A 24,767-nucleotide genomic window follows, 5' to 3' on the forward strand; every position below is an offset into this window, starting at 1 on the left:
CTCGAAGAGCTGCCAGCCCTTAGATTCCGGAGAGAGTAAACTTCAGTCGTTTTAACCACTCAGATTGTGGTAATTTCTTATGGCAAGTACAAAAAAGGAAGACAGGAAATGTGTGTGTCAAAACAGTGTAAAAGGGCTGGGGATTTAGCTCAGTGGTTCCACCTCCTGCCTTGCAAGCGCAAGGATCCCAGTTCGATCCCTGGTGCCACTCTGAGTTACACCCAGAGAAAGAGGAGGTGGAAGGTGACTCAGCTCCTGTTTAAAAAAAAAAAAAGAAAGAAAAAAGAAAAAAAAAATAATGCTTTCTTGGGCTGGGGATTTAGCTCAGTGGTGGTGTTGCCTGCCTCACAAGCACAAGGTCTCGAGTTTGATCCCCGGTAGCAAAAACAAAACCAAACCAAAAATAGTGTAAAATACACATTAAGAAGCCTTGCTTGTGCTCACTTCGGCAGCACATATACTAAAAGAAGTCTTGCTTTTATCTGTAATCAATGGTATTAGGTTCCTTTGTATTTTTCCAGAGTTTTTTTTTTTTTTTAATTTAAGATAATATAAAAGAGGAATACATTTTACCTTGCTTGTTCCATTTAGGAATGCTGTTATTGTTTTTGTTTTGGTACCGGGGACTGAACCCAGAGAGCACTGAGCTACATGACCAGCCCTTTTATTTTTAGTTTCTGATAGGATCTGGCTAAGTTGTCCATGTTGGCTCCAAACTTTCAACCCTCGCACCTCAGCCTCCTGAGTAGCCAGGGTTGTAAGCACGTGCTGCTGGACTCAGCCAGCAGTGATATTTTTTGTTGTTTGAGACAGTCTTGCCGTGTAGTTCAGGCTGGCCTTGAACTCAAAATGTAGCCCAGGCTGGCCTTGAATTTGGGGTAATCCTTCTGCCTCAGCCTCCATAGAGGAGTGATATTTTTAAATATGAATCTGACTGCATTACTTACCGTCCTTGGATGATATTCACACTCTTCCTCTGGCCCATAAACCTGACCCCTCAGCCCAACAGACCCTGTACCATTTCCCCACTCTGGGCTCCATTCTGCCTGCTGCCTCACCCCAGAGGGTTCCTATTCCCTCTGCCAGGGGCCTCGGTGCTGTCTTTGCTCCTGCCCGGACTCCTAGGCCCGGCAGTTTCCACTGTCTTCCTGTCTCAACTCCAACGTCACTTCCTTTGAGAAGCCCTCCTGGATGTCCCAAGCTGGACAAGCTCACCTCTTCCTGCCCTTCATATCCTACCACCCAGCTTGCAATGAGCAAAGGCTCCCCGTCACTGAATGTGTCACAGTGTAAAACTGTCTTGATGGAGCTGCTTGGACCAGGGCTCTTTCATTTACTTCTCCAGTACCTGGCCCACTGTAGACTTTTGCTAACTACCCAAGTGAATGCTAAAGAACAGATGCTTTTTCTTTCTTTCTTTATTTTGGTACTCAGGATCGAACTCGGGTCCTTGTGCTTTCGAGGCAGGCAGCGGAAATACTGAGCTAAATCCCTGGCTGTAGAACAAATGTTTTCTGCAAACTGTGACATACATAGGTCCCAAGCCTCTAGAATAATGTTTGACATTATGTGTCTGTGTGTTGGTCTCCGTGGAGATGGATGACAGCTTTTATTTATTTTAATTTATTTTATTCCCTCAAAGGGAACCTAACCCCAAACATGTGATAAAGTCCTAAAATCAGGGTCTGATTGCTCAGGAAGAGGAACAAATTTAAATTCAGGCTCAGGGGCTCACAGGGCTCTAGACAGGTTTAGCTGGAGTTTTAGAGCTCCGGCAAGGCAAGGCCACTGCCTGGAGTTGCTGCAAGGCGCCCCCTGGAGGAACAAAGGGACAGGGAGATGGTGGAGACTACCCTAGGGGGAAGGGCTGCCTAACAGTTAAGAGCTGAGCAAGGACCCAGGTCATACTGGAGAGGTGGTGAGCTCCTCATCACCGGAGGCAAACAAACAGATGAGCACAGCCTCTGTCAGGAATTTGGCTGAGAAGACTGAGGAAACATGCAATTCCGGGATGTAGGCATAGTAGATGGGTCAGAGGGGACAGGCTCTAAGTTAATATAGCTGTGGTTTCTCCAGCCTCCCACAGGTTGTGCAATTGAAATGACTCTGTCCCCAGGGCGAGACCATTTGAGCATTGTCGCCACAATTTCCATGAAAGGGGTAAATTAGGACGACCTCCCTGCTGGGATGGCTCCTGTGGTGCAGCCTGTCTTCCTCCCAGCCTGAAATGCAGACACAGGCCTGGGTCCCTTCTTCTGGCTGTTCCCTTGCATCCTCCTGGTGCTCCAGGCCACACTTTGGGCCCCTTCTTTCAGGACTGGAGTCCCATTTCAGCTCTCTTGTCTGGCCACCCCCAACCCCTGCAGCAATCCAGGGTGACTTCCTGCTGTCCTTCCCAGAGGCAGCTCTTGAGAGCCTGGACACCTTTGTCCCTGAGGCAGAAAATCAACCCTCTGGAGTCCCCTCTGGGCACTGAGGAGCAGAAGATGTTGCCTGCAGCTCAGGCCTGTGGCTCAGGCCAGGACATCTTCAGACTGCTGGGCTTCTGGCATCAGTGCTGGTGATGAGGACTCCTCCGGGCCCTCCCAGGAGCTGGAGGAGTGAACTGGTGGTTTTCATGCAGGACCACAGCCGGGCCACTCTGGGCTTCTGAGTGCAGCTGCTCATCTGTTGGGGGACTCTGAGCACACTTCTAATGCTTTCAACTTATTCTGCATCTGAACTATCAGACCACCACACCTCCCAATGACACCGTATGGACAGTCAAGTCACAGAGCTGGGGCTGGGAATGTCATTCACAGGTACAGCACTTGCCTAGCAGATGCAAGGCCTTGAGTGCAATCCCCAGTACCAAAAACAAAGTCATAATGTTGGATATAGGGTGAAGGCTCCACAAATCTGAGATATTACTGTCAAGGTTACTTTTATAACAAACACTGTTTAAAGTCTCTGACAGTGCTTCTCAAGCCAAGGACCAAGTGAGGTCACAGGATGGGTAGCGCATTTTGAAAGGCAAAATCCTACGGAAATGTCTGAGGTAATTAATGGTCACCGATGACGTAAATATGGAAAATCCCTGTAAGCAAAGAAGCCTGTCATTTCATGTAGGCCACAAGAGGGCACCCTCTTCCTTCTGCCTGTATCCTGATCCCTCACCCACTTCTCACCAAGGAGCTGCTCTAGGCCTCCCACTAAGTCACCGACCGTGTAGACCCTCTGTCCTGCAGAGCCTGGGCCTGGGGACCTGACTTCATTCCTTCCTTCCACAGTATGGAGGCCTGGGCATGGCACTGAGGGATGGGATTGAAATCTTTCCCACTTAGCCGTGTTCAGCCCTGGTCAGTGTGGTTCCCAAACAGAGTGCAGATCTGGGTTGCACTGTGCTGCACTAGAGCTGTCCTCACAGCAGACTCCTCTGAGGTTGTGGGCACTGCCGTGTGGGCACCAGGAGCGCGTGTGCACCAGACAATGCCTGCTGCATCACACTCAAGTCAATAAGGAGGTAGCTGGTTTAGGAGGGTATTTGGGTCATTCCTGTGCGCCCCTCTGTGGTGAGACCCCCACAGATCTCAAACCAAAGTGTGCAAGTGGTCTACAGGGGCCAAGAGCCCTCATCTTAGTTGGCACTGAGTTCTACGTGGAGTAGGAGTTCTAGAAGGAACTGCCCCATGGATAGGGCCTAGGAACCCAGGAGGCCCGAGGCTTGTCTGGGTCCTATTTCAAGGTCCAGAAAAACAGCCTGTCTGGGCTGGCACGGTGGTGGCAGGAGGGGTCCTCAGCCTGGCATGGAAGGCTCCTCAGCCATGAGGTCAGTGCCCAGCTCCCACCCCCTTCCTCTGGCCACAGAGGGGAGCTGCGGGGAGGCCCTAGGCAGCTGGGAGCCACCACAGAAGAGGATTTTGGTCTCAGTATAAGTGGGGTAACTGGGCCCCAGGCACCCTTGTGTTGGCCACATCCCCTCTGGTACCGCTGAAGTCCACGGTTACCACAGAGTCTGCAGGTGCCCAGAGCCCACCAGGGAAACACTTGTGTGAGATGTGAATTCGCCTGACACTTCAGACCCCCGCTTCCTATTTAGCCTGGGACTGAGGGAGAGGGGAGCCGCATGGACAGGCCCCGAGAGCTCCTTGTCCGCTGCTGACCACACCCTTCTACTCGCCTCGGTGAAGCCTTCACAGAGGAGGCACAGCAGCTTCCTGAGACCCTCAGCTGCCCGGATGTGGCTCCTGATCAGTCTGTGCTGCTTCTGGACAATCTGGTCACGTGGAGGCAGTTGGGAGTTACCCGAGCCGGAGCAATTACGAACTCCCGTCCCTGCCCTCTCCACCTCCCCTGACCCACGTTCCTGGGAAGAGACAGGACATCAGCCAAAGGTCCAGCACTTTATTAGTCACAGAGCACAGAGAGGCCCCTGGGTCTCAGCAAAGGCTTGGTCTTTCCTCCTGGAGACAGCCTTACCAGTCAGGCCAAATGGGGCTGGGGACCCCAACGTGATGGTTGAAAGCATCAACACAGACCCGATTGGTTTCCAGCTTCACACCTCCTTAGCTGTGTGACTTTAGGAAAGGGTCTTAACCTCTCTGGGTTATGGCTTCCTTATCTGTGAAAAGGGGCAAATGGTAGAGCCTGTTGCACTGGGGCATAGCAAGGACTCAGACGACACTTGTGACAGTGTAATCAAGTCACGCTATTGTGAGGAGCAAGTCGGGGCCCCAGTTCTGCACATGAGCAGGAAGGAGTCTCAGCCAGAGATGTCTCCAGCGTGGCCAGTTAGGAACACAGCCCGGGAAGCCACCTGGTTCCTGGGAATGTAGGGGTCACAGCTGAAAATGAGGCCCCTTGGGGGGCAGTCACCACCTTCGGTGACTCCATGAAAAGCACCAGGAAGAGATCGGGGAAAGTCCTAGTTACACACCTGGGCCCCTTCAGGGCTCCTGGCATTCAACCAGTTAGCATTACCCACAGGCAGTCTTTATTTTTAATTTACACAGGTTTTCCTTTTGGCTAAGAGATTGGCAAAGACCATTGAATTTGAAACCAGTCCTAGTTCTGCCTTTTGCTGTCTGGGTGAACTTGGGTTTGGTCACTTTACTTCTCTGCACCTCATCAACCCCATTAGCTGGGTTTAGGGAAGACATGATCAGACTTAAGCAGGTTACTGGGGCAAAGGGATCCCAGGGTAAATCTGAGTCTGGAATGTTACAGCTGCGTAGAGGGTGCATGAAGCAGCCATAGTTCCTGCAAGGAGTACAAGCACCACAAGAGGGCGTCCTAAGTCTTCTTGTCTCTGTTCTGATGAAAAATTTTCCATTTTTCTGTGGCTGCATTCCAAATTGAACAAAGATTTATGGTTTTTAGTTTACCTAGCTGATGTAATAAACTTTTTTTGCCTTTTTTTTTGAGACAGGACTTTGCTATGTCGTCTAGGCTGGTCTTGAACTTGTGGTCCTACTACCTCAGCGTTGAGTAGCTGGGACTGCAGTCATATACCACCATGCCCGGCTTAATGATTTAATAAACGTTTGAAATAAACTCATGCGCACTTACTAGTTTCTCAGTCATGTGCTTATGATACCGTGCCCCTTATTACAAGGCCTTCAGGGAACGGGTGTGATGGAGGGGAATAGGAGGGGATTCTGTCCTGGTTCAGCCACTGCTCAGCATTGTGGCTTGGGACAAGTTTCCCAAGAGTGGACATGCTGAAGTCCCCACATCCAGCCTCACAGGGATGTTACGAAATGGACACAGTGGGAAGGAAAACAACTTAAAGGTCAAGAGCATGGTTCACAGGCCCTCTTACCTCCAGCGCCGGCCTTCTACTTGACCCTCATCCCTCGGGGGCAGAGTCGGGGTGGGCGCGAGATGAGTCCAGCTGCTAAACCGTGACCTCAAGAACAGTATTTCCAGGAATCCCCATCTTAGCATCCAAGGGATTCCTGGGAAAACTGGACCGTGAGGACAAGGTGGGAGAGTGGCCTGCCCTGTCCCTGTGAGCCTGGGCAGTGGCCGGCAGGGGGCGCTGCTCACAGGCTGCAGCTCAGTGCTGGGGGAAGAGCAGTGACTGGAATTCAAGTGCTCTGGAAAGTACCCTCCCCGACACCAATGGGGCCGGATGAGCTAACTGATCAGAAACCATCTGGGACCCCAGTCTCCAGCTGCATCCCCACCCGCTTAGCTGCCCTGGCTCAAGGGTACCCTGAGTCACTAGCCAGAGGGTGAACAGGGCACATCTACCTTTTTATTTATTTATTTATTTTTGGTACTAAGGATTGAACCTAGGATCTTTGTATTGAGCTACGATCTTAACCCTGTTTTTATTTTTTATTTTGATACAGGGTCTTGCTAAATCACTAAGTGGCCCGGGCTGGGCTAGAACTCTCAATCCTCTTTTCTGAGCCCTGTAGAGGGCTGGCATGACAGGCGTGTACCATTACACCCAAGTTGGCAACTTCCTCTGATGACCTCCAGCAAGTCACAAGCCCTGCACTGTGGCCTATAAATGGGACAGTACAGGACCTATGGAACAGCTGCGTTAATGGAGGGTTAATGGAGGTGTCTGGGTCTGCTTTTGGGAACAGTAATCCGAGGTGTAAACACAAGACCAGAGTGGGATTCGTTATGTTTTCCTGTTCCCCGTCCCAGACTCCATGATCTCAGCAGTGGGTAGAGCAGGGGCCTGAAGGCAGACAGATTAGGGTGCGACCAGCTCAGCACAATCGAGAAGCGACCTTGCCAGAGTTTCTTAACTGAGCCTTGGTTTTCTCCTCTGTAAAGCAGGCCCATAGCATCCCTTCCCCCGGTGTGCTGAGGGTTGAACAACACTACGCAGCCCAGTGGTTCTCTCGTGCTCCTCATCACTCATCTGAAAGAGCCAAGCTGAGGAACTCAGAGAGGAAAGACCCTGATTCGGACCCAGGACTCTGTCCCTGGAGCTTAAGGGTGTTTAGGAGCCTTCTGATCTGTACACAGGCAATGCCTTAAGCTCTGGGTCATTAACAGCAGCTGTCTGGGACACAGGGCAGAGAAGGCCCGAAAGAGGAAGCGAGGCAGGAAGCAGCCAACAGCCACTATGGACTCGTGCAGCCCCTCCTGTCATGGATGGACCCCGGGCACAGAGGACTCAGGCGGCTCTGCCGGATCTGGAGTCCAGGACTCCACTGATGACATGGAGTCTGGGAATGTCCTGTCCTTCCAGCCGCCCCCAGGCACCACTTACCATGTCCAGGCCGAGGCTGCAGAACAACTTCTCCCTTCCCGAGCTACAGTGCTTCATCTCAGACTCCCAACTGACCAGAGATGCAGCACTGCACCTCAGGCTGGGGGACAGGGCCGCGCGGCTGGCAAGGTGGCCGTGCAGAGGTGGACTCCTCTTGCCCCCCCCAGGCCTGCGCGAAGGCTTCTGTCACGACCCCAGTTGTGCCTCCCGTCCTTGGCAGCCACTGAAGCCTGCTGGACCAAACCCTGCCTTCCTTTCCTTTCCTTCTTTCTCCCTCCTCGCAGTGCTGGGATTGAGCTGGACACTAAGCTAGTGTTAAACCACTGAGCTGCTTCTCCAGCCCTGCTGGCTTTTTTTCTTTCATTGCGATAGCCTCTACCACTGAAAGTGCACAGTTAAATAAATTGGCTTGCTTGTTTCTTGCAGCGTTGAGGTCTGAACCCAGGGCCCCACACAAGTGCATACTAAGCATGTGTTCTAACCACCAAGCTACACTCCCTGCTCTTTCAGTGGCTTTTAATAGTCACTGTTGCCACAATTTTAGAATATTCTACCTCTCCCATAACCCCTCCCTCCTCAGCTAACCCTAACCTGAGGCGGACCAAATTCTCTCTAGAGATCCATCTGTTCCGACCTAGCTTTTGGACCCCATGCCCCCACTTTTATGCTTGGTGCAGCCAGACAGCACCATGGGACTTTGCATTGTGCCCACCGAGCCCTCACCCCCAGACGCGCTGTTCAAAGTGGAACAGAGACCTCACGCGCAAACAGGGCCCTATCTCTGCAAAGGGCTCCCACTGGCTCTGAACCCTCCCTGAGCTTGGAGGCCCCCAGCTGCCCCCATGCCCTCGGGCTTCTCTTCTCCGCCTCCGTCCACACGTTTGCTGCTCCAGGCTCACAGCCCCTGGCTCCCTGTGCCCTCTCTTCTTCCTGTGCTCAGTCTCAGTCGCTGAGATGCTGTTCTCGGTTTGTTTCCACCTCACGACACCCTGCTCCACACTCTTGCTGTGATCTCCTGTGACTGCTCCGTTCCTGTCCTTTTTAAAGTTACATCATCCCTAGCTTCCCCACACCTCTGTTTCTTTTTTTCCCTCTTTCTTTTTTTCACCGAGATAAGGGTCTTGCTGAATCTCTAGCTGTCCAGGTTGGGCTTGAACTTGTGAGCCATCCACCTCAGCCTCTCAGAGTGCTGGGATTACAGGTGTGTGTCGCTGCACCTGGACCTTTCCCACTCTTGCAAAGCAGTTTACAACTTATGACCACACCTTTCGTGGATGGATGGCCCATCCTGAGGGAAGGGACATGGTGAACCCGCCTCACCCCGAAATCAGGGCAGGCAGTGAGGATCGCCCCTCAGCCTCAGGCGCTCCAGAATGAGAGTTTTGTGCCTAGATTGAAGCTGGTGAAATCTCCAGTGCCCTGAGTGCAGAGCTCCACATCTTGTTGATCTGGCTGATGGCTTTGCATAGTTGATTCACTTCCTTCCCTGTGCCTGGCTTGGGAGGGAACACCACCACCGTCACCCCACCCCCCGCCAACTCTTCCTGCCCAAGCAGGCTCTCAGGGTCCCCGAGGATCCTCCTGCTCTGTCTGGTGGTAACCGTGGTGGCCTGGATGCCAGTGACCTACACTTTCAGGGATTTCTGAAGGGGATGGGTAGCCTTTCCTCAGGGCTGGGAAAGAAAAAAGAAAACACCACCATTTAAAAGAACAAAATAATAAAGCATGAGAAACTAGAGTCATTTATAGGAAAATGGATGCACATTGAGGCCATACTCTTAAGTGAAATAAATAGGACACGTGTGTAATAAATAACGAATAGTTTCTCTGGTGTGAAAAACTAAAAGTGTAAATAAGATCCAAATTGTATAACTGATAATATGAAATAGGAAGAAAAGGGCTAAAGGTGTAGGGGAAGTGGGAAGGGTAGGGGAAAGGAAAAAATATGAGAAAAGGAAAAAATGGAAACAAAGTCTTTGTAAATAGGGAAGGGTGGAGGGGGTGAAGGGAGGGGAGGGGAATGGGGAAAAAATGAGAACCAAGACCTGCCATGTAAAGGTACAGGATCCCAATGATGAATGTAAGTGTACTATATACCTAAAAAGTACCCATAAACTCAATGGAAACAAAACAAGACAGGCCAGTGGTGCTGCCACCTGCCTTCCAAGCGCAAGGTCCCGAGTTGGATTCCTGGTATCAAAAAAAAAAAGAAAAGCAAAGAAAAAACGTCTCCCATGCCTACCTGCATCAGGAATCTGACATAAGGCTCGATCCAAACTCTGGGCGGGGTGGGAAGTCTTCCTCTAGTCTGCTGGTTGGGGTAGGTCTGCTGGCCTGCTGCGGGGACAGCCTGCCTCCCAGAGGTGTTCTCAGCCAAAGGACTGCCTTCCTCTTGCAAAAGCTCTTGTGCTCTTGTTATCCCAGCACTCTGGGAGGCTGAGGCAAGAAGACTGCAAATCAGAGCCTAACCTGGGCAACTTGGCAGGATACCTGAGTTCGATCTCCGGTACCAAAAAAAAAAGAAGAAGAAGAAGAAGAAGAAAGAGGAGGAGGAAGAGGAGAAGAAGAGGGAGGAGGGGTAGGATGGAAAAAAGAAAACTTTCAAACTGTCTCTGGTTGGCGAGCAGTTCTAACCTGGACTCTCTCGGCCAGGGGACAACATGTCCACGCCACACCCCTGCTCCGCACCCGGCAGAGGAGGTGCTGGGCCAGGCCCCTGCGGTGTGGGAGCTGGGGGTCTCAGCACTGAGTCACTTGGGGACAGAGTGGCTCCGGTGGTCTCCGTCGCTTCTCTTTCCGTCCTGCCTGGGCTGACACCTTCCTGACCCCTCTTACCGCTCAGGATCCTGCAAGCCACACGTCAGGTTAAAGCCTAACCATGTTGTGTCACTTTCACTGTGTTTATTTCTACCTTTGGACAGTGTTACCATTTTCATTTTATAATAACGGTTTCTATTTAAGTACTCAGAGGACTCATCTTACATTTTAAAGTACTACGGTGGCCTACACACGGGTGATGACTAGAACCAAAAGGCCTCTTCTTGAATATTTGCTGTGTCGATCCCTGTGAGCCCTAAGGCTGCACAGCAGGGGCTTTTCTGAAGGCACAGAGCAAGGAGCTGTGCTGGGCTGCTCAACTCAGAAAAAACAGTCCAGCAACCCTTCCATCAACCTCCGCTCTGGGTCTCTCCTCCCTGACCGTTGGGTTTGGGACGGGGCCTCATAATTGTACCTGGTCACTGAGCAAATGAAGCTCCTCTTCTGTGCCCAGGGAGATGGGGCCGAGCCTGATAGTCAGGTCGAGGTAGAAGCAAAATGCCCGCGTCCCATGACTGTAATCTTCGCACTCTGAGAGATTGAGGCAGGAGAATCACAAGTTTGAACCCTGCCTGGGCAACTTAGCAGCTTAGCAAAACCTTGTCTCAAAAAATAAAAAATAAAAAAATAGTTGCAGATATAGCTCAGTGTGGAAGCCCTGGGTTTGATCCCCAGTACTAGCAAACAAACAAACAAAGCAAACCAAATAAAACTGGGAATGACGGACACGGACCCAAGCAGGACAAGGAGAGGCCATGAAAGGACGACAGAGGCTTGGAAGACAAAGAGGTCTTGTCCTTGGGGGAGCTGGGAGGCTTTTTGGACAAGGATGTGTGCATGCAGCTGGCAGGGCGGAAGGAGAGACGTGGGAGGGTGGGCTGCTCCTGGCTCCCTGGGCCCGGGAACACTTCATTTGGGTCACGCACTCTTGCTGGGGGGGCCGATGGCACTTGCCCCACCCCCTGCCTCCTTCCAGTGAGGGCCTCTCTGAGCAGGGGGCCATGGTGCTCCCGCTGCACTTACCCCACGAAGACTCTTGCATGCTCTGGACCCCCAGTCAGGAGATGAGACAGCTGGTCCGTCGGGTCCCAGGATCCCGTCGGCAGTTGGCACTGTTATCTTAGCAGGTCACTTTCCCCTTGGGGTCTCTGCTTCCCCTTCTGTGATAGGAGGAGGCTGAGCCAGGTGGGCCTTTTACCTGGAGGTTCAGGGAGGGCTTTTGGCAGCCCGGGAGCCTGACCCCGGGGGACGGCCATTTCCCCCCCTCTCGCCCTGTCTTCAGGAGATGTCGCCAGCCAGCCGGGGATCCTCTGTCTTCTGTCTGGAAGCGCTGGAGGGGAGGGTGAAGAGGAGGCTGGGAAGGAGAAATAAACAGTGGCTGTCTGGGGTTTCTCTCCAGGCCAGGGTGAGGAGGCTCCTGGGCTCCTTCCCTTATATGGCAGGCTGCTCCGGGCTGGGAGCCCTCTGCGCGCCCCACCTCTGCTGCCACCCAGAGGGTTGGGGGCCCCTGCTGGTCACCTGGGCTCTCCTGCTGTGGGGCTGGGGCAGGACCAGGATGTGACAGGGAAACCGCCTGCGCCAACCTTTAGCTGTCCTGGCCCCTGACTGCTTGGACCATGGACTGGATGGGGAAGAGGAACGGCAGGTGAGGGGCCCACCCGCTTCTGACCCAGCTCCTAGCTCCTGCTGTGACCCCGGCTGAGCCTCCAGGCGAGTGCAGACAATGGCAGTTCATCCTGTTGTCCCTATGAAGCGGGAGCTTTTGCAGTCCTGCTTTGGAGAAGGCGAAACACGCGTGGAGATGCTAAGTCATTTGACCACAGCGATCCAGCCGGGAAGGGAGTGGGACAGGATGGGAACTGGGGGCTGCCTGACATCAGGGCCGGGTTCTTGCTGCAGCTGCCCTGGGTGGAAATATCCGATCTCTGTGGGACCGTGCCTGCAAAAGCCAGGGGAGCCCCAGTGCCCAAGCTCCAGTCCCCAGAGAGTGATTCCTAGAGCAACAGAAGATAGGACAATGGGTCTTTCGTCTCTGTCCTCAGCTGTCACCTGGCCCGGCACAGTCTCAGGGCTCAGGAAAAGGTGTTGTGATGAAGAAACTCCAGCGGTCACACTGGTTCCATGGCAGTCTCCTACTCCCGGGCACATTTTGAGGGTTGAACCCAACAATGCACATGAGAGCACTAGATGCCACCTTCAGGTGGCCTCGCTCTGCTGCCCAGTTTCCTTACTCTGAAGTGCCACCTGGTGCTCTCCCCAGGCTGATGTCTCCTGAGCTGCCCACTTCCGGCTCAGCCCAGCTGTGAGAACATGGAGCCAGGGATGGGTATAGCGGCAGGGCCAAGTCCTAGACAGGCAGTGGTGACTGCAGGAGAGGCTGGAGAAGGGGGAGGAGCGGGCGGCGGGGTGGGCTGGGAACACTCGGAAGTGGCCTCACACAAGCACTAACATCCTGTGCGTCCTGGAGGCGGCCCGGAGCCTCCCTCACTCCATCCATCACTGTGGCATCCTCTCAGACCCCGTCCCCTTCCTGGGGCTCAGGGCTGGGGCCTGGGGGCCAGGACGATTGTCAGTGTGGCGGGGATTGTGCAGCTGGCCTCTCCGCAGCCTGCTTGGTGTCGGAGCCGGACAGGAGCAGAAGGAGGCGCCCGCAGCAGCCTTTCTAATCCAATTTGTTTAGACCCAGTCTCTGTGGCTCATTCGCTGGTGAGCAAGGACTGGGGGGCACGTTTGCACACACGTGTGGTGTGTGCCGGGGCGAACAGGTGGGCCGCGTTATATAAGGCAGGCCTGGGCCTTGTCCCACCTCCCTGCTGGAGTCTGTCCCTCCATCTTCCCTCCGTTCACCTCCAGCCCCTTCTTCCTTTTTTCCAGCTACGTGAGAACTGGCACCAGAATGCCCCTCTGCCACTGCCTATCCCCGTGACTCTGAAGTTCCTTCACTCGCCAGGCCTCAGTTTCCCCTGTTGTCGTAATGGGGCCAGTGCCTCATCCTGCCCTCTACCAGGAGCATGAAGGCGCCTGTAATAATCAGCAAGCGTGAGAAAAATGGGCGACAAAAACAACTGCTGCTCTTTCTTGAGCTTTGCAGCACACCTAGGACACAGCCCGACTTTGGGAGCCCTTCCAAAGCCCCAGTGGCCCGTTGGTTACCAGCGGGCTCAGAGCGGCTGTGATTTGTCCCAGGGCCTCCTGTCTCTGGGTCTGGTGCTCTTCACTCTCTTCGGGGAAGACTGCTACTGTTCCTGACATCTTCCCTCAGCCGCTCACTCATCAAATCACACACTTGCACGGCTATTTCATCGGGAGAGGCGGGTGGATAGATTTTCAGCTCCTGATCAGTTCTCCCTTCTTTGGTTCCATTGCTCAGAACACAAAGGCCCAGAATTGCACACAATGCCGCCATTCAACCTGGGCCTTCCTTTTCCTCACTGTTCTGAGGCCTGGAGAGGGTCAGCGTGGGGGGTTTGTCCCCATGGTCCCAGATACTCCAGGAGCTGCCTGCAACACCGTGTGTGGAGGAGCTGAGAGACACTCACAGTTCTGCTGCCTGCCACCTGCTCCCCGGTTGGTTCCTGCTCTGGGCTTCTCCTCCAACACCCGCCGGTGCCCTTCCCTGCAAGGAACAGAGATCCCGCCCATCAGAGGGATGCTGGGCTGCTCTGTGGCCAGGGCCCTGGCCTCTGAGGACCCTGATGTGGCTGCCAGGTTTGGAGAGACTGAGGGGCCTGGCCACTGTGGGCCCAGAACTCCCCAAGAATTTCCAGCCCCCGTGGAAGCAGACCTTTCCAATAGGGCAGCCAGTGTCACTGCTGTACCAGCCTGGCTCTCAAGGGGGTCTTCAGAGAAACTCTAGATCCAAGAGCAGCAGAAGCTTCTGGCTAAAGAACTGGTCTGGCATGAAATTTCCCCCCTCCAGCCTTAAACATAAGAAAGGAGCCACTTGGGGTAGACGAAACCTGGGTAACCAGGTGATGATAACCACCCAAGACCCCTTCCAGCTGCACACCAATCCCCAGAGGTCTGGGGAACTGTCACCTGAGCACCCTCAGGGCCAGAGAGGCTGGGTGATTGCCTCTCCCAGGTGGGATCACCTGCCGAGAAGTGTCAGGAGCAGACTGGGACCCAGACTCTGCATGCTCAGTTGGCCGGGCGACCCTGAAGCAACGCTCACAATGGTCACTGCAAAAGCCTGGTAGGCTCTTCTGTCCTTACTTGTTTCCAAGAAACACGAGGGAAAGCAATGGGCCACATCTGTGACCAGAAGGCCCACAGTGAGGGAGGACGGAGGCCAGGGCTCTGAGCAAGCCCACGGCCAGCGCTCACACCTGGTCACCTCTCGGGGCTGCCTGGACAGCACCCTGGCCTCCACTCCACGTATGTGTGAGCTCCGCAGCCTCTGGTTTGGCCTCCAGGGCCAGTTCCCATCACAGATTGGGTAAGAATGAAGAAAACATGCCCTGCCCTCGCCTCTAGTATTTACTGGCTGTGTGATCTAGGACCAGGGTCTTCACTTTTCCGGGCCTTGTCTGTGAAAGCCAAATGAGGTGGACACCAAGGGCAAACAACCTGAAGCATGAAATAAGTAAGCCCAAAACAAACGGCCGCAGTGCCTCTTATCGGCACCCATAGGGTAGGGGTGGGAAGAGTAGCAAGGAGGCTGAGGCGAAGGCCTGTGGAGGTTCGGGACCAGATGTGGAAATTGTCTGCGGGCTGCCGCCTGGGCCCCTCCTCCGGTCCCCTGTGCACACAGCCTCACTGGGCCTCTGTTCCCAGAGCGTGAGTTCAGCAGCCCCACACGCTCCCCACTTCCTCCCCAGGGAAGGGCGCTCTGGTGTGCAGCGAACCCTGGGAGTGCGTTCTGAGGTTGAATGCAGTGAGCAGGGAAAAGGGAAGAAACGGAAAGAAGAGGGGGAGTGGGGAGCGGTGTGGCTGGCCTAGACCCCGCCCCAGGCTGTGTCCCAGGAGCTCAGCCCGGGAGGTGTCCCAGGAGGGATCTAGAGGCAAGTGTTCCCGCAGTCCCTGTCACCTTGAGAGCAAAGGCTGGCGAGGACTATTCCCAAGCTGGCTTCCTCTGTACGGGCACCTCGGGACCCACCCTAATCACAGCCACCACTATCACAGAAGGGGAACTCTGGATGCACCACCTCCTGCCGTGGTTTCTCTGCCTCACGCATAATCGTGTATGGGTTTAGGTACCACTCCACCCTCATCTCACAGATGAGGAAACCAAGACTCTCAGAGCACTAACTCCGGACCACACAGCTAGTAAGTGTCAGATTGGTTCCAGGCAGCCCAAAAGCCTTCCTGGCTCGCCCAGGGGGCCCAGATTATTTATAGATTATTTTTATTTTTAATTTTTTTTTATGGTATTGGAATAGAAGCCAGGGCCTTGTACAAGCCAGGTAAGCACTCTGCCACTGAGCTATATCCCAAGCACCTTCTTAAAATTTTGTTTTGAGATAGTATCTCACTATGTCACCCAGGCTGGCCCTGAACTTGCAGTACCCCTGCCTTGGCCTCCTGAGTGGCCGTGGTTACAGGTGAGTGCCAGTGTGCTGGGAACATGGCGTCATTTCAGAGTGATAGCCTGAGTCAGTGTCTCCTGGCGTTTTTCAGGTGTGTGTGTGTTTGCCTTCATGGAGAGGGGTTGTGAAGAGAGAAAGCATTTTTCGTCTAAGCAGAAGCCTGCTGGGCCCTGGCAAGGGCTGCGTGTCAATAGAATTAAGGGGGCTTCTTATTTTGGTTGCTCTTCTGCCTGTGCCCTTGTATCTTTCCCTTACCTGTTGCCCATTTGATAGAAAACAACAAACCAAAAGCTACCACCACGATAAAGGTGTGAGTCTTGCCTTCCGGCCTGTCTGCTTTGCCGAGAGCAGGGAGCTCGGTTTGGGGGGCTTTGCTGCGATTGGTGAGACTTTCCGGGTAACTCAAATCTTGGTTTCTTCTGGAATGTGTTGGGTGAGAGGGGAAGCAGGCCGGGCACCAGGTCTGCAGATACGTACACCGTGTGACCGTGGACAAAGGCCTTGCCCTCCCTGGGCTTCGGGGTCTGCGCGTGCGCGCGTGCGCGCGCGATATGTCGGGAGAGGACTGGACCTCGCAGGGCGTTCAGGTCAGATCCCGCCCTCATCCCACTCCTCACTGCTCAGTTCAAAGCTGGGACCCGCCCAGTGACCAGGACCAGGTGAAATTTCTGCACCAGGACGTGGAGTGTTAGAGCACTAGTACCAGAAGCATCCTAGGCTCACACCCATCGTTCACTGAGGAAACTGAGGCATGAAGGGGAGACACAATAAGTTCCCAGGGGTGCATGCAGTCAGAGGTGCAGCTGGCTCTCCAGTAGATGTCCTGACCCCCTCTACTCACTGAGGGATCCTAATGGGTCAGACGTTCGCTGAGACCCCCCACCTCCCACCCCAGGAAGGTGGGAGAGAAGAGGCCTTTAAGTTCTTTTGGCTTTGAAGATGGAATAATCGTGACTTCCTTCTCCAAATAACTTTTGGCCCTTCCTAGAACCAGATGGCGGATGTTTGGAATTTATGTTGTAAATAGCGTTTGAGAAGCGGATGGGGGTGCAGATGTGTTACTTTCTCCAACCACCAGAAGGGGGATCTGAGGGAGGGCCGTGGGGAGGGAGGCTGACCGTGAAAAGATTTGAGGAGAAGAAAACGGGGAGGAAGAGAGGAAAGAGAGGGGAGGTGCAGGGCAGGGAGAGCACATGGCAGAGCCGGCTGGAGCAAGCTGGAGAGCAGGGCAGCCAGGGCCAGAGAGGGACGGCGGGAAGAGGAGGAGGAGGGACGGGGAGGGGCTCAGGGTGCAGGCTCAGGCCAGCTTCATCTTGAGTTCAGAGCAAACCCTTGAGTTTTCTAAAAATAGCTTAGCCTTTCCCCCAGCAGTGCTGGCAGCAGGGAGCAGGGGAGACACACTTGCCCTTTTATGGTAAGAAAAATCCAGATTCTCAGAGGGGAGCCCGGCTGGGGCCTGTAATTCTGGTTGAGGCCCAGCCTTGGGGTCTGGGGTGGGACTGGGTGGGATTTCCTGGCCAGGGTCCTCTACTGTCCGTGGAGAGCAGGCCGAGGCCGAGGCAGCAGGGGCCGCCCAGGGAAGCCCTGTGGTCCCGGTGGATCCCTGGCGCTGGGGAAGAGGAGCTCGTAGATATCTGGGGCAGAGGAAACTGAGTCCCAGATGGAGAGAGAAAGAGAGAAAGAGAGAGAAAGAGAGAGAGAGAGAGAGAGAGAGAGAGAGAGAGAGAGAGAGAGAGAGAGAGAGAGAGATTATAGGCTCCCTGCACAGGATATTGACCCATCAAAGTAAATCAGTGACTGGGTCTGCTTGTGAGTGGCTCTTGGGTCGACTGTTCTGGAGGAGTGTGGTCAGTGACGTGGGTATCAGGAGACCCAAGATCAACTTCCAGTCAGGGCATAACTTGGTGTGTGACCCGGAGCCATGTGCTGACCCTCTCTTATCTCAGCTTCTCTCACTGGGGTGATCTCAAAAGGTTGCCCCGGTTTTCCTCTCTCTGGGAATTTATAGCTGGAAAGTGAAGCTCGGGCTTAGAATGCACAGGCAGATGTTCTCTTCCTGGGCCAAGCCAGGTAAGTAAAATCTAAAATGTTGGAGACAGATACAAAGAAGGCCCAACAAGGCACTGGAGACAGACTGTGGATCAAATTCTCAGCTTCTCTAGCTGCTTTGGCCCCGCCCCTCGTTCCACACACTGAGGTCAGAGGTCATGTTCAAGGTCACCTGGAGAGTTGAGGCTGAGCCAAGGATAGAACCCAGGGCCTCGGGTCCCAGCCCTCTCTGCTCCATGGGAGGCCTCCCATCTGCTGCTGCCAACAGCATGGGGATTGTCTCTGGCCACGTAACGGGCTCCGTGGGCAGCGCAGCTGGAGCTCAAGACAGGCTGCCACCTTCCGACTCCTCATGGGGCCAGGGCCTGGCTGGCACCGCCGCTCATCTGTGCGTCGCCCTCAGTGGTGAGGAGCGCACCACCAGCCTAGAAGGCAGAGAAGCAGCAGAGGACACTGACAGGGAAGTCTTGGGCAAGGTTCTGCCCACTGCTGGGGCTCAGTTTCTCATGTGCGACGTGGGGACAGAGGCTCAATGCACTCTGAGGCCCTTTGAGCTCAGGAAGAACTAAGGTGCTATGGGTTTAGGATGAATCCCTGGAACGTTTAAGCTTCCACCAGGTCCCCACTGTGAATGTCATGGGGACAGCAGGTCACTGTAGCTTTACAGCCAGCGCGAGGCAGGGACTCCCCGAATCCCCTTCCCCGTGACCCTTCTGCCTCTATTCTAAGACCCCTGGCTCACTTTCTGAGCCTGGCTTGAAGCTGGCCCCAGGCAATGCAGGCCACAGGGCTGCCTGCTCGTCTGCTCAGTGCTCACAGCCACCTCCCTGGCACCCTTACCAGGCCTGGCTTGCACCTTGTCCTGTCTCCCATGACTGTCCACATCCCTGGGCCCCGGAAGGAGGACGCCCCGATCAGCACTGCACCCCTAGTCTCTGTGCTGTGTCTTCTGTGACTCATCCATCCAGGAGAGCTACTGTCTTTTTCTAGGCTCCTGTGACACCCCGCCCACTTCTGGGGGAAAGGATGCAGGGGTGTGTGTGTGTGTGTGTGTGTGTGTGTGTGTGAAGCATCTCGGTTCTAAATTAGAAGCTGCCCAGTGACCCTCCTGGAATGTCCAGGCAGACTCTCTGGAGCGTGTGAATGGGGCTCCAGGGAACTCAGCCCGCTCAGACTCACTGCTGCAGGGCCGGAGGCCGGTGACTGAATGGACCCCTGGGACTCCTGCCTCGCGGTCAGACTCCAGGTCTCCCGGGAAGGGCATTAGGCAGCAGTGGGGTGAAAGGAAGTGGGAGGTAGAGCCCCCAAGAGGTCCCTGGGCAAAGTCAGGGCAGCACTGACGCCCCACATCTGGCTGGAGTCTGACATGCAGGCCGCGGGGAGTTTAGTACCCTTACGGTCCCACAGCAGCTGCATCTGGCGTATGAAGCTGCAGGCGGGTGACGGGAAAGGCCACACAGCCGCTGACGCCTGCCCCTCTCTACGGCTTCCCTACCAACCTCACACACTTTTTGTGGCAGGGAGCTCGCCCCTTCCAAATCACCTTACTCTGCCTCCCCTCCCCGTCCCTATTGGAGACTCCTTCCTGATACCCAGCTGCTTTGTGCCTCTCTGGGTCCTCCCGCCTCTGTTCCGGGGTTTTGACCTTCCTCAGAAGGCTCTGAGAGGTTGGAAGCTGGCGTCTGTAGCTCTCGGGTCTCCTACCTCTCCTAACCGCGTGGTCTCCTTTACCCGTTGTTTGACGTCCACCTGAGAATTACTTGATGTCCAGATTCCTGGAACTATCCTGCATGGAGCTTTGGCTGAGGGGAGTTTTGGGGAAAGGAAGGGACTGAAAGATATCAAAGACAACTTTCCACAACTCCTTCCTCTTCCTCTTCTTTCTCCTTCACCTCCTCCTCTTCCTTCTTCGAGGTACTGGAGACTGAACCCAGGCATTTGAGCTACATCCTCAACCCACTGTATTTTTATTTTTGAGATCAGGCCTCAATTTGTTATGTTGTCCAGGCTGTGCTTGATTTTTTTTTTTTTTTTTTTTTTTTTTTTTTTTTTTTTTTTTTTTTTTTTTTTTTTTTTTTTTTTTTTTTTTTTTTTTTTTTTTTTTTTTTTTTGTACCTGGGGATCGAACTTGGGACCTTGCGCTTGTGAAGCAAGCGGCAGAACCACTGAGCTAAATCCCGGCCCTGTGCTTGAACTCTTAGTCCTCCTGCCTCAGCCTCCCAGAGTGCTGGGACTGCAGGCATGCACCACCAGATTTGGCTTTGCCCAGCTTCTGAGGCCCTGCTTTCCAGGCCTTTAGTATCTCGTCAGCCTCTGAATTTAAGGCCAAGCCTGGGTTCCAGCCAATGGGCTTCTGCACAGCTCTCCAGCAAGTGTCTTTGCCGTCTTCCCTCTCCAGCTTTGCTTTCTGGGCTGTCCACCTGGCTGTGCTCCTTGCCATCTGTCTAGGGTGTGCTGCTGCCTTCACTGCCTCCACCCACAGCCTTGTTAGCCCCTCGGGAAGTCTTGGCATCCACCAGCACACATGGCATGACCTGAGCTATCCCCTTCCATCCCGAACGGTGAGCCTCAGGCCTAAAGGGCTTTGGGGGGCACTTCCTCAAGTCTCAGAGGACCAGGAGTCAGCTGTCTCTTTCTTTTTCCCCATCTTGTTCATTTATCTCAGTGTCTGCCCTCAGAATCTCAGGGTTGCTGGTCATGTGTTTCAGGTCTGGCCGGCTCTGAGAGTGCTGACCAGAGGCATCTGAGCCTGGCAGCACAGTTTAGGGTGGTGCCATGGTCACTGTGGCTGCCACTGTGAGGCCAGCAGCCCCCTTCTGGAGCCTGGCTTGAGCCTCCATCGGGAGCGGAGGAAGAGATGAGGGCGAAGTTAGTGGCAGATGGGCAGTGTCCCTATTAAGCCTGTGGGTCCAGTGTGCTTTCCAGGTTGGAGCGTCTTTACCTCCCTGAAGCACAGCTTGGATCCAAAGAACGGTCTCTGAAGTCTAGGGGTCTAGGTCTGCAGCTGGGTGGTACTCTTGGGGCGGGGCCAAGAGTTGTCCCCAGTTTTGGTCTAGCCCAATTCTTCAAGTCTCTGACAGGTTGGGGGCAGGTGATAAAGGTCATTCGAGGCTGATGAGGCTCCAAGTGGACTTGGCCCACCCTAACAACACCCTGTTTCACAGCTGAGGCAGCTGAGGCACAGAGGGTCTCTGTAGGATGCCCAAGGTTCCACAGCTGCTGCGAGGCACATGCAGGACTCCGCTCAGGCCCCCGACTGGCACCTTTAGCCTACTGTGCCTTAGTCTCACTCTCAGCACGGTCACATGTCCTTGTGCTCCCTTCACCTCAAGACTCAGGCAGAGAGAGCCTGGCTCTCAACTCAGCCTTGTCTCCCTCCGTGGCTAACAAAAGCAGAGCTTGAAGAGGTTCAGCTCGCAGGCTGAGAGAGTGGGTGTCTGGCTGCAAAATGGGGTGCATTCTGAACTGGGGAAAGTCTTCTGGTGGGGAAGCGCTGCTGCCCATGAGCCTCTTTTGCAAGCAGGGAGCGGCTGTCCAAGGCTCCCAAGATGTGTGGTGAGGCCAGACTGATGACCCCATGGGGCCTGTCTAGACAGGCTGTTAGCTGCGGTGGCAGTGGCAGCCACGGTGGGCTCTCTCCCCGACTCCTGCAGCTCACTGCCTCAGGCAGCTCTGATTGAACTGTGGAGACTGTGTACTGCTGGGCTGGGGGCTGATGTGGGTAGGGCTCACTCCACCCCAGGGCCTGCCAAGTGTCTGTGATTCAGGTGCTTAGTCACTCAGCACACGGAAGGTTGATTTCTAGATGCCCACATGGACAGGAGCATAGCGTCTTGCCAAACACACACATGCATTTTATTTCCATTTCTTCCTTCGTTTTAGGGGGTGGGTGCTAGGGATGTAACCTAGAGGCTGGCTTATCCTAGGTAAGTGCTCCACCACTGAGCTATACCTGCAGCCCCCTCCTTTACAGCACTTATTAGAGAAATGTGTCACATGAAATAGAGTGGGTGGCACACATGCGTCAAGAATGCTGATCCTTTCCAGTGTGGTCAGGAAGAAGGGAACACCATCTACTGCCGGAGAGTGAGACGATGTCCACTTGGCCACGTGGAAAATAATCACGTAGTTTCCTGCATACACCCAGTGACCCCTTTTGGGTACAAAGCCCAGAAAATGTGGCTTCTGTGGAGACGAACACAAAAATGGACACAATGCAGAAACTCCTTCATAATGGATCTTTGAACCACCGGAGGCCCTGAGCTGACGGACTGTTCTACTGGACAATGGCAGGAGGAGGCAGAGTCTAGCATAGCCCAGGGTGAGGACCTCAGAGACCATCTCGGGGCCGGGGGAGTCCCTGGGGTATAGGGCAGTGGCAGCTCAGGCTAGACCTTTCCATTCCTCAAGACTTTGTGTGTTTGATCTGCTCTTTCCCAGAAATGACCCAGCAGGAAAAGGCTGCTTCTGTCCTCAGGGCCTCTGTGTGGCCTTAGGGACTGCTGGGCAGCAGACCAGGTGACCTCAGAGCAAGAGGCTTGGTCAAGCCCAGGGTGGCCCAATCTGACTCAGTCTCCTCGTGAGGGTGAGGTGGGCCTCCTTATCACTGAGCCCGCCCGCACATCCAGAGCAGGCAGGAGAAGGGCGTGTGAGTTAGGGCTCCAGGATGAGGTCAAACACCCTTGCTACATTTGAGTTGTGTGACCTGTGGTGGGTGACCTGTAATGGTTTCCTTCTTCGTACACTGGGCATGATGCGCTCACGCTGACTCCTTCCTCTTAATAAACCCGAGAGTTTCTAATGATAATGCAAATGGTTCAGCCCAGTACCTGGATCCCGAGAAGTTTCCCATCCATATTTTGTCCCCTTCTCCTAGGCACATTGAAGATTCCTTCAAATTGCAGGGTGGGTGAGGGGCAGGGCAGGAGGCTGGAGACTCCTGGGGGAGACAGCAGCCTGCACACACAGTGTCTAAACTTAACAAGTCATGAGCTGTGTGATCTTAGCCAAACTACTTAATGTCTCTGTGCCTCCAGTACCTTACCTGAGCAATAGGGATGCTTGTACCTACTCACAAGGTCTTGTGAGGATAAATTAATTAGTTCATAAAGAGACACTGGTTAGCTCAGGGATCTCCTCTGCTATGCAAATGAACGCAATACATTTCTCCCTAATTGTACCATCTCTAAGAGCCCCTGGCAGGGCAGAGATGCAGGTTCTGTTCACTATGGAACCTACAGCCATTCATCCTCTTGGGTGCTTCAGCTGCCTTGCATCTCGGAGGGTCCTAGGATGCTCTACATCCCAGAACTCCCAGAACTCCCCGTGAGCCAAGCCAGGAAAGGTCCTGGGGCCTGGCCTGCAGATTCCTGGGCCCTGCCTGGGGTCCCTGCCCATGAGTGTGCAGTGCTCGGCCCCCATGCCCTGGAGACGCCTGGTCCACATGGCTTGTGCGTGCAGGGATGGGGTCACAAATGGCTCTTAAGGTTTCGTATTGACTGCCCTTCACCCCTCACCTCCGCTTCCAGATTCACCTTGCCTCTTCCTGCCAGAGCTGGACCTCCCTCAGGGGCCCGTGTTCTATACCTCAGTCTCATTTGTCCTTCTCTCTAACGTGACCACTGTCATCTTGGTCCTGTCGTCACTGCAGCCCCTGCTCCTAGGGGAACATGCCCCTCGCTCCGCATGCCAGCCACAGGAGGTTAGAGCCAGGGCTGTACCCGTTCTAGAGGAGGAACTGAGGCTCAGATGGCAGTTGATTTGCCCAGGGCCACTCTGCTGGTAAGTGAACAAGCTAGCATGGGCCCCGTCGGCTGGATTCCAGGGCCGCTTTCGGGTTATTAAAGTGTTGAGCTTTGTGTGCCCAGAAGCAAGATGGTAAAGGCCCTAGACAGCCTGGCCCTGGAGAACTGTGCTCTGTCCCGGGCCTGCATGTGGCGGGCGTGTGTTCAGAGGAGGTGTGAATGCTGCCTGAGCGTGTCTGAATCCTCACCCTGAGCCCAGGCAGAAAGGACCCCTGGTGCCCGTCCACCTCCTGCCTCTCTCTGTGGGGTTCAGACCTACACCTCACCTCCTGAGAGCCCTGCAGTTGCTCTACCCCTTCCTGCCCCCGGTCCGGCACCGGTGTGTGTCCGAATGCAGAGTTCCGCCCTTGCCCACCCAGCTGAGTCCTGGCGAAGTCAGCCCCGTGGCCTCGGGCAGCCACTTTCCTGCACTTTACACTTGGTCTCCAAAAGCTCCTGGGGCTTCGGGCATCTGCTCAGGCTCCGAGCCCACTATCAGGTTCAGCTCAAGATCGTTGGCCTCAGGTCAGGGGCACTGGCTGCTGGTAGGCTCAACTGGCTCAGAAGCCGCATCCTGTGTAGAGACTTCCTTATACAGATGGGGAGACCCCGGAGGGACAGTGACCACCAGGGCCACAGAGCCAGGCAGCAGGAGCGGAGCTGGGCTGGAGCCCAGGCCCAGGCTCCACACACAGCTAACGCAGCCCCTTCCTTGCTCTCTGCCTCCCTGCGAAAGCCCACGCTCACATCATTTCCCTCCAGCTATGTTTCTCAAAGCTATTATTTGAACTTATTTTCCTTATCAGGAGGCCCAAGCTCTTAGAACTTAAATCACAACCACACAGGAAGGGAGAGCACATAGATTCCAGACTTGGGCACAGAGGGCAAGCTTGGGCATTGACTCCGACCACCCCCTTTGTTCCCATCCCCAAGTTACTGCAGCAACACAGAGACCTTAGAGGCAACAGAACCGTGGATCAGAGCCCATCAGCCTGGACAAACGCTTAGAGATCGTCGAATCCAAACCTGTCCAGACAGGGAAACTGAGGCCCAGAGAGGCAGAAGGCTCAGAGCGGTTAGCACAAAAGCAAGGACAAGACCTCCAAATGCAACCTCCTGGGGAGGAGGACGCAAAACCCTGTTCGCACCCCGTGTCCTGGCTCATGCTTACCTCGCCCGGCGTCTGGTCCAGGTGTGGCTCCTTGGCCCTGACGATGGGGCCCACCTGTGTGGGAAGGGGTTGGAGGTGTCACCGCTTCGCAATTAACGTGACCCAGCCTCTGACACCCCTCACTGCCACGGGGGCATTTTTAAGCGACTAGCACTGGACCCCCTCCCGTTAGCCCCTTGCCCGTGGCTCCCTGGCCATAGAGG

The 24,767-nt window shown here is 54.5% G+C and overlaps 1 protein-coding gene and 1 long non-coding RNA gene across 3 annotated transcripts in view; one reads left to right on the forward strand and one right to left on the reverse strand.

Annotated features, from left to right (window-relative positions):
* Positions 1-9,764: 9,764 nt before the first annotated feature.
* Positions 9,765-24,639, reverse strand: LOC104864270. Of its 2 annotated transcripts, XR_004518318.1 has the most exons (4): positions 24,565-24,639; positions 13,573-13,649; positions 11,057-11,387; positions 9,765-10,564 (listed from the first exon to the last, which is right to left on the reverse strand). It is a non-coding gene; the product is annotated as an uncharacterized LOC104864270 (long non-coding RNA). The 2 variants fall into 2 exon arrangements; XR_780818.2 differs by having other exon boundaries at positions 11,057-13,649.
* Il17b (interleukin 17B) overlaps positions 15,768-24,767 on the forward strand; it is a 31,779-nt gene continuing 22,779 nt past the window's right edge. Inside the window, exon 1 of the mRNA XM_033766680.1 lies at positions 15,768-16,975. Coding sequence (XP_033622571.1) covers positions 16,755-16,975 — 221 coding nt within the window. The 5' untranslated portion in view covers positions 15,768-16,754. The remainder of the gene's footprint in view (positions 16,976-24,767) is intronic.

The sequence above is a fragment of the Fukomys damarensis genome, unplaced genomic scaffold, assembly GCF_012274545.1.
Source record: "Fukomys damarensis isolate Sample0158 unplaced genomic scaffold, DMR_v1.0_HiC HiC_scaffold_3, whole genome shotgun sequence".
Lineage (NCBI taxonomy): Eukaryota > Metazoa > Chordata > Mammalia > Rodentia > Bathyergidae > Fukomys > Fukomys damarensis.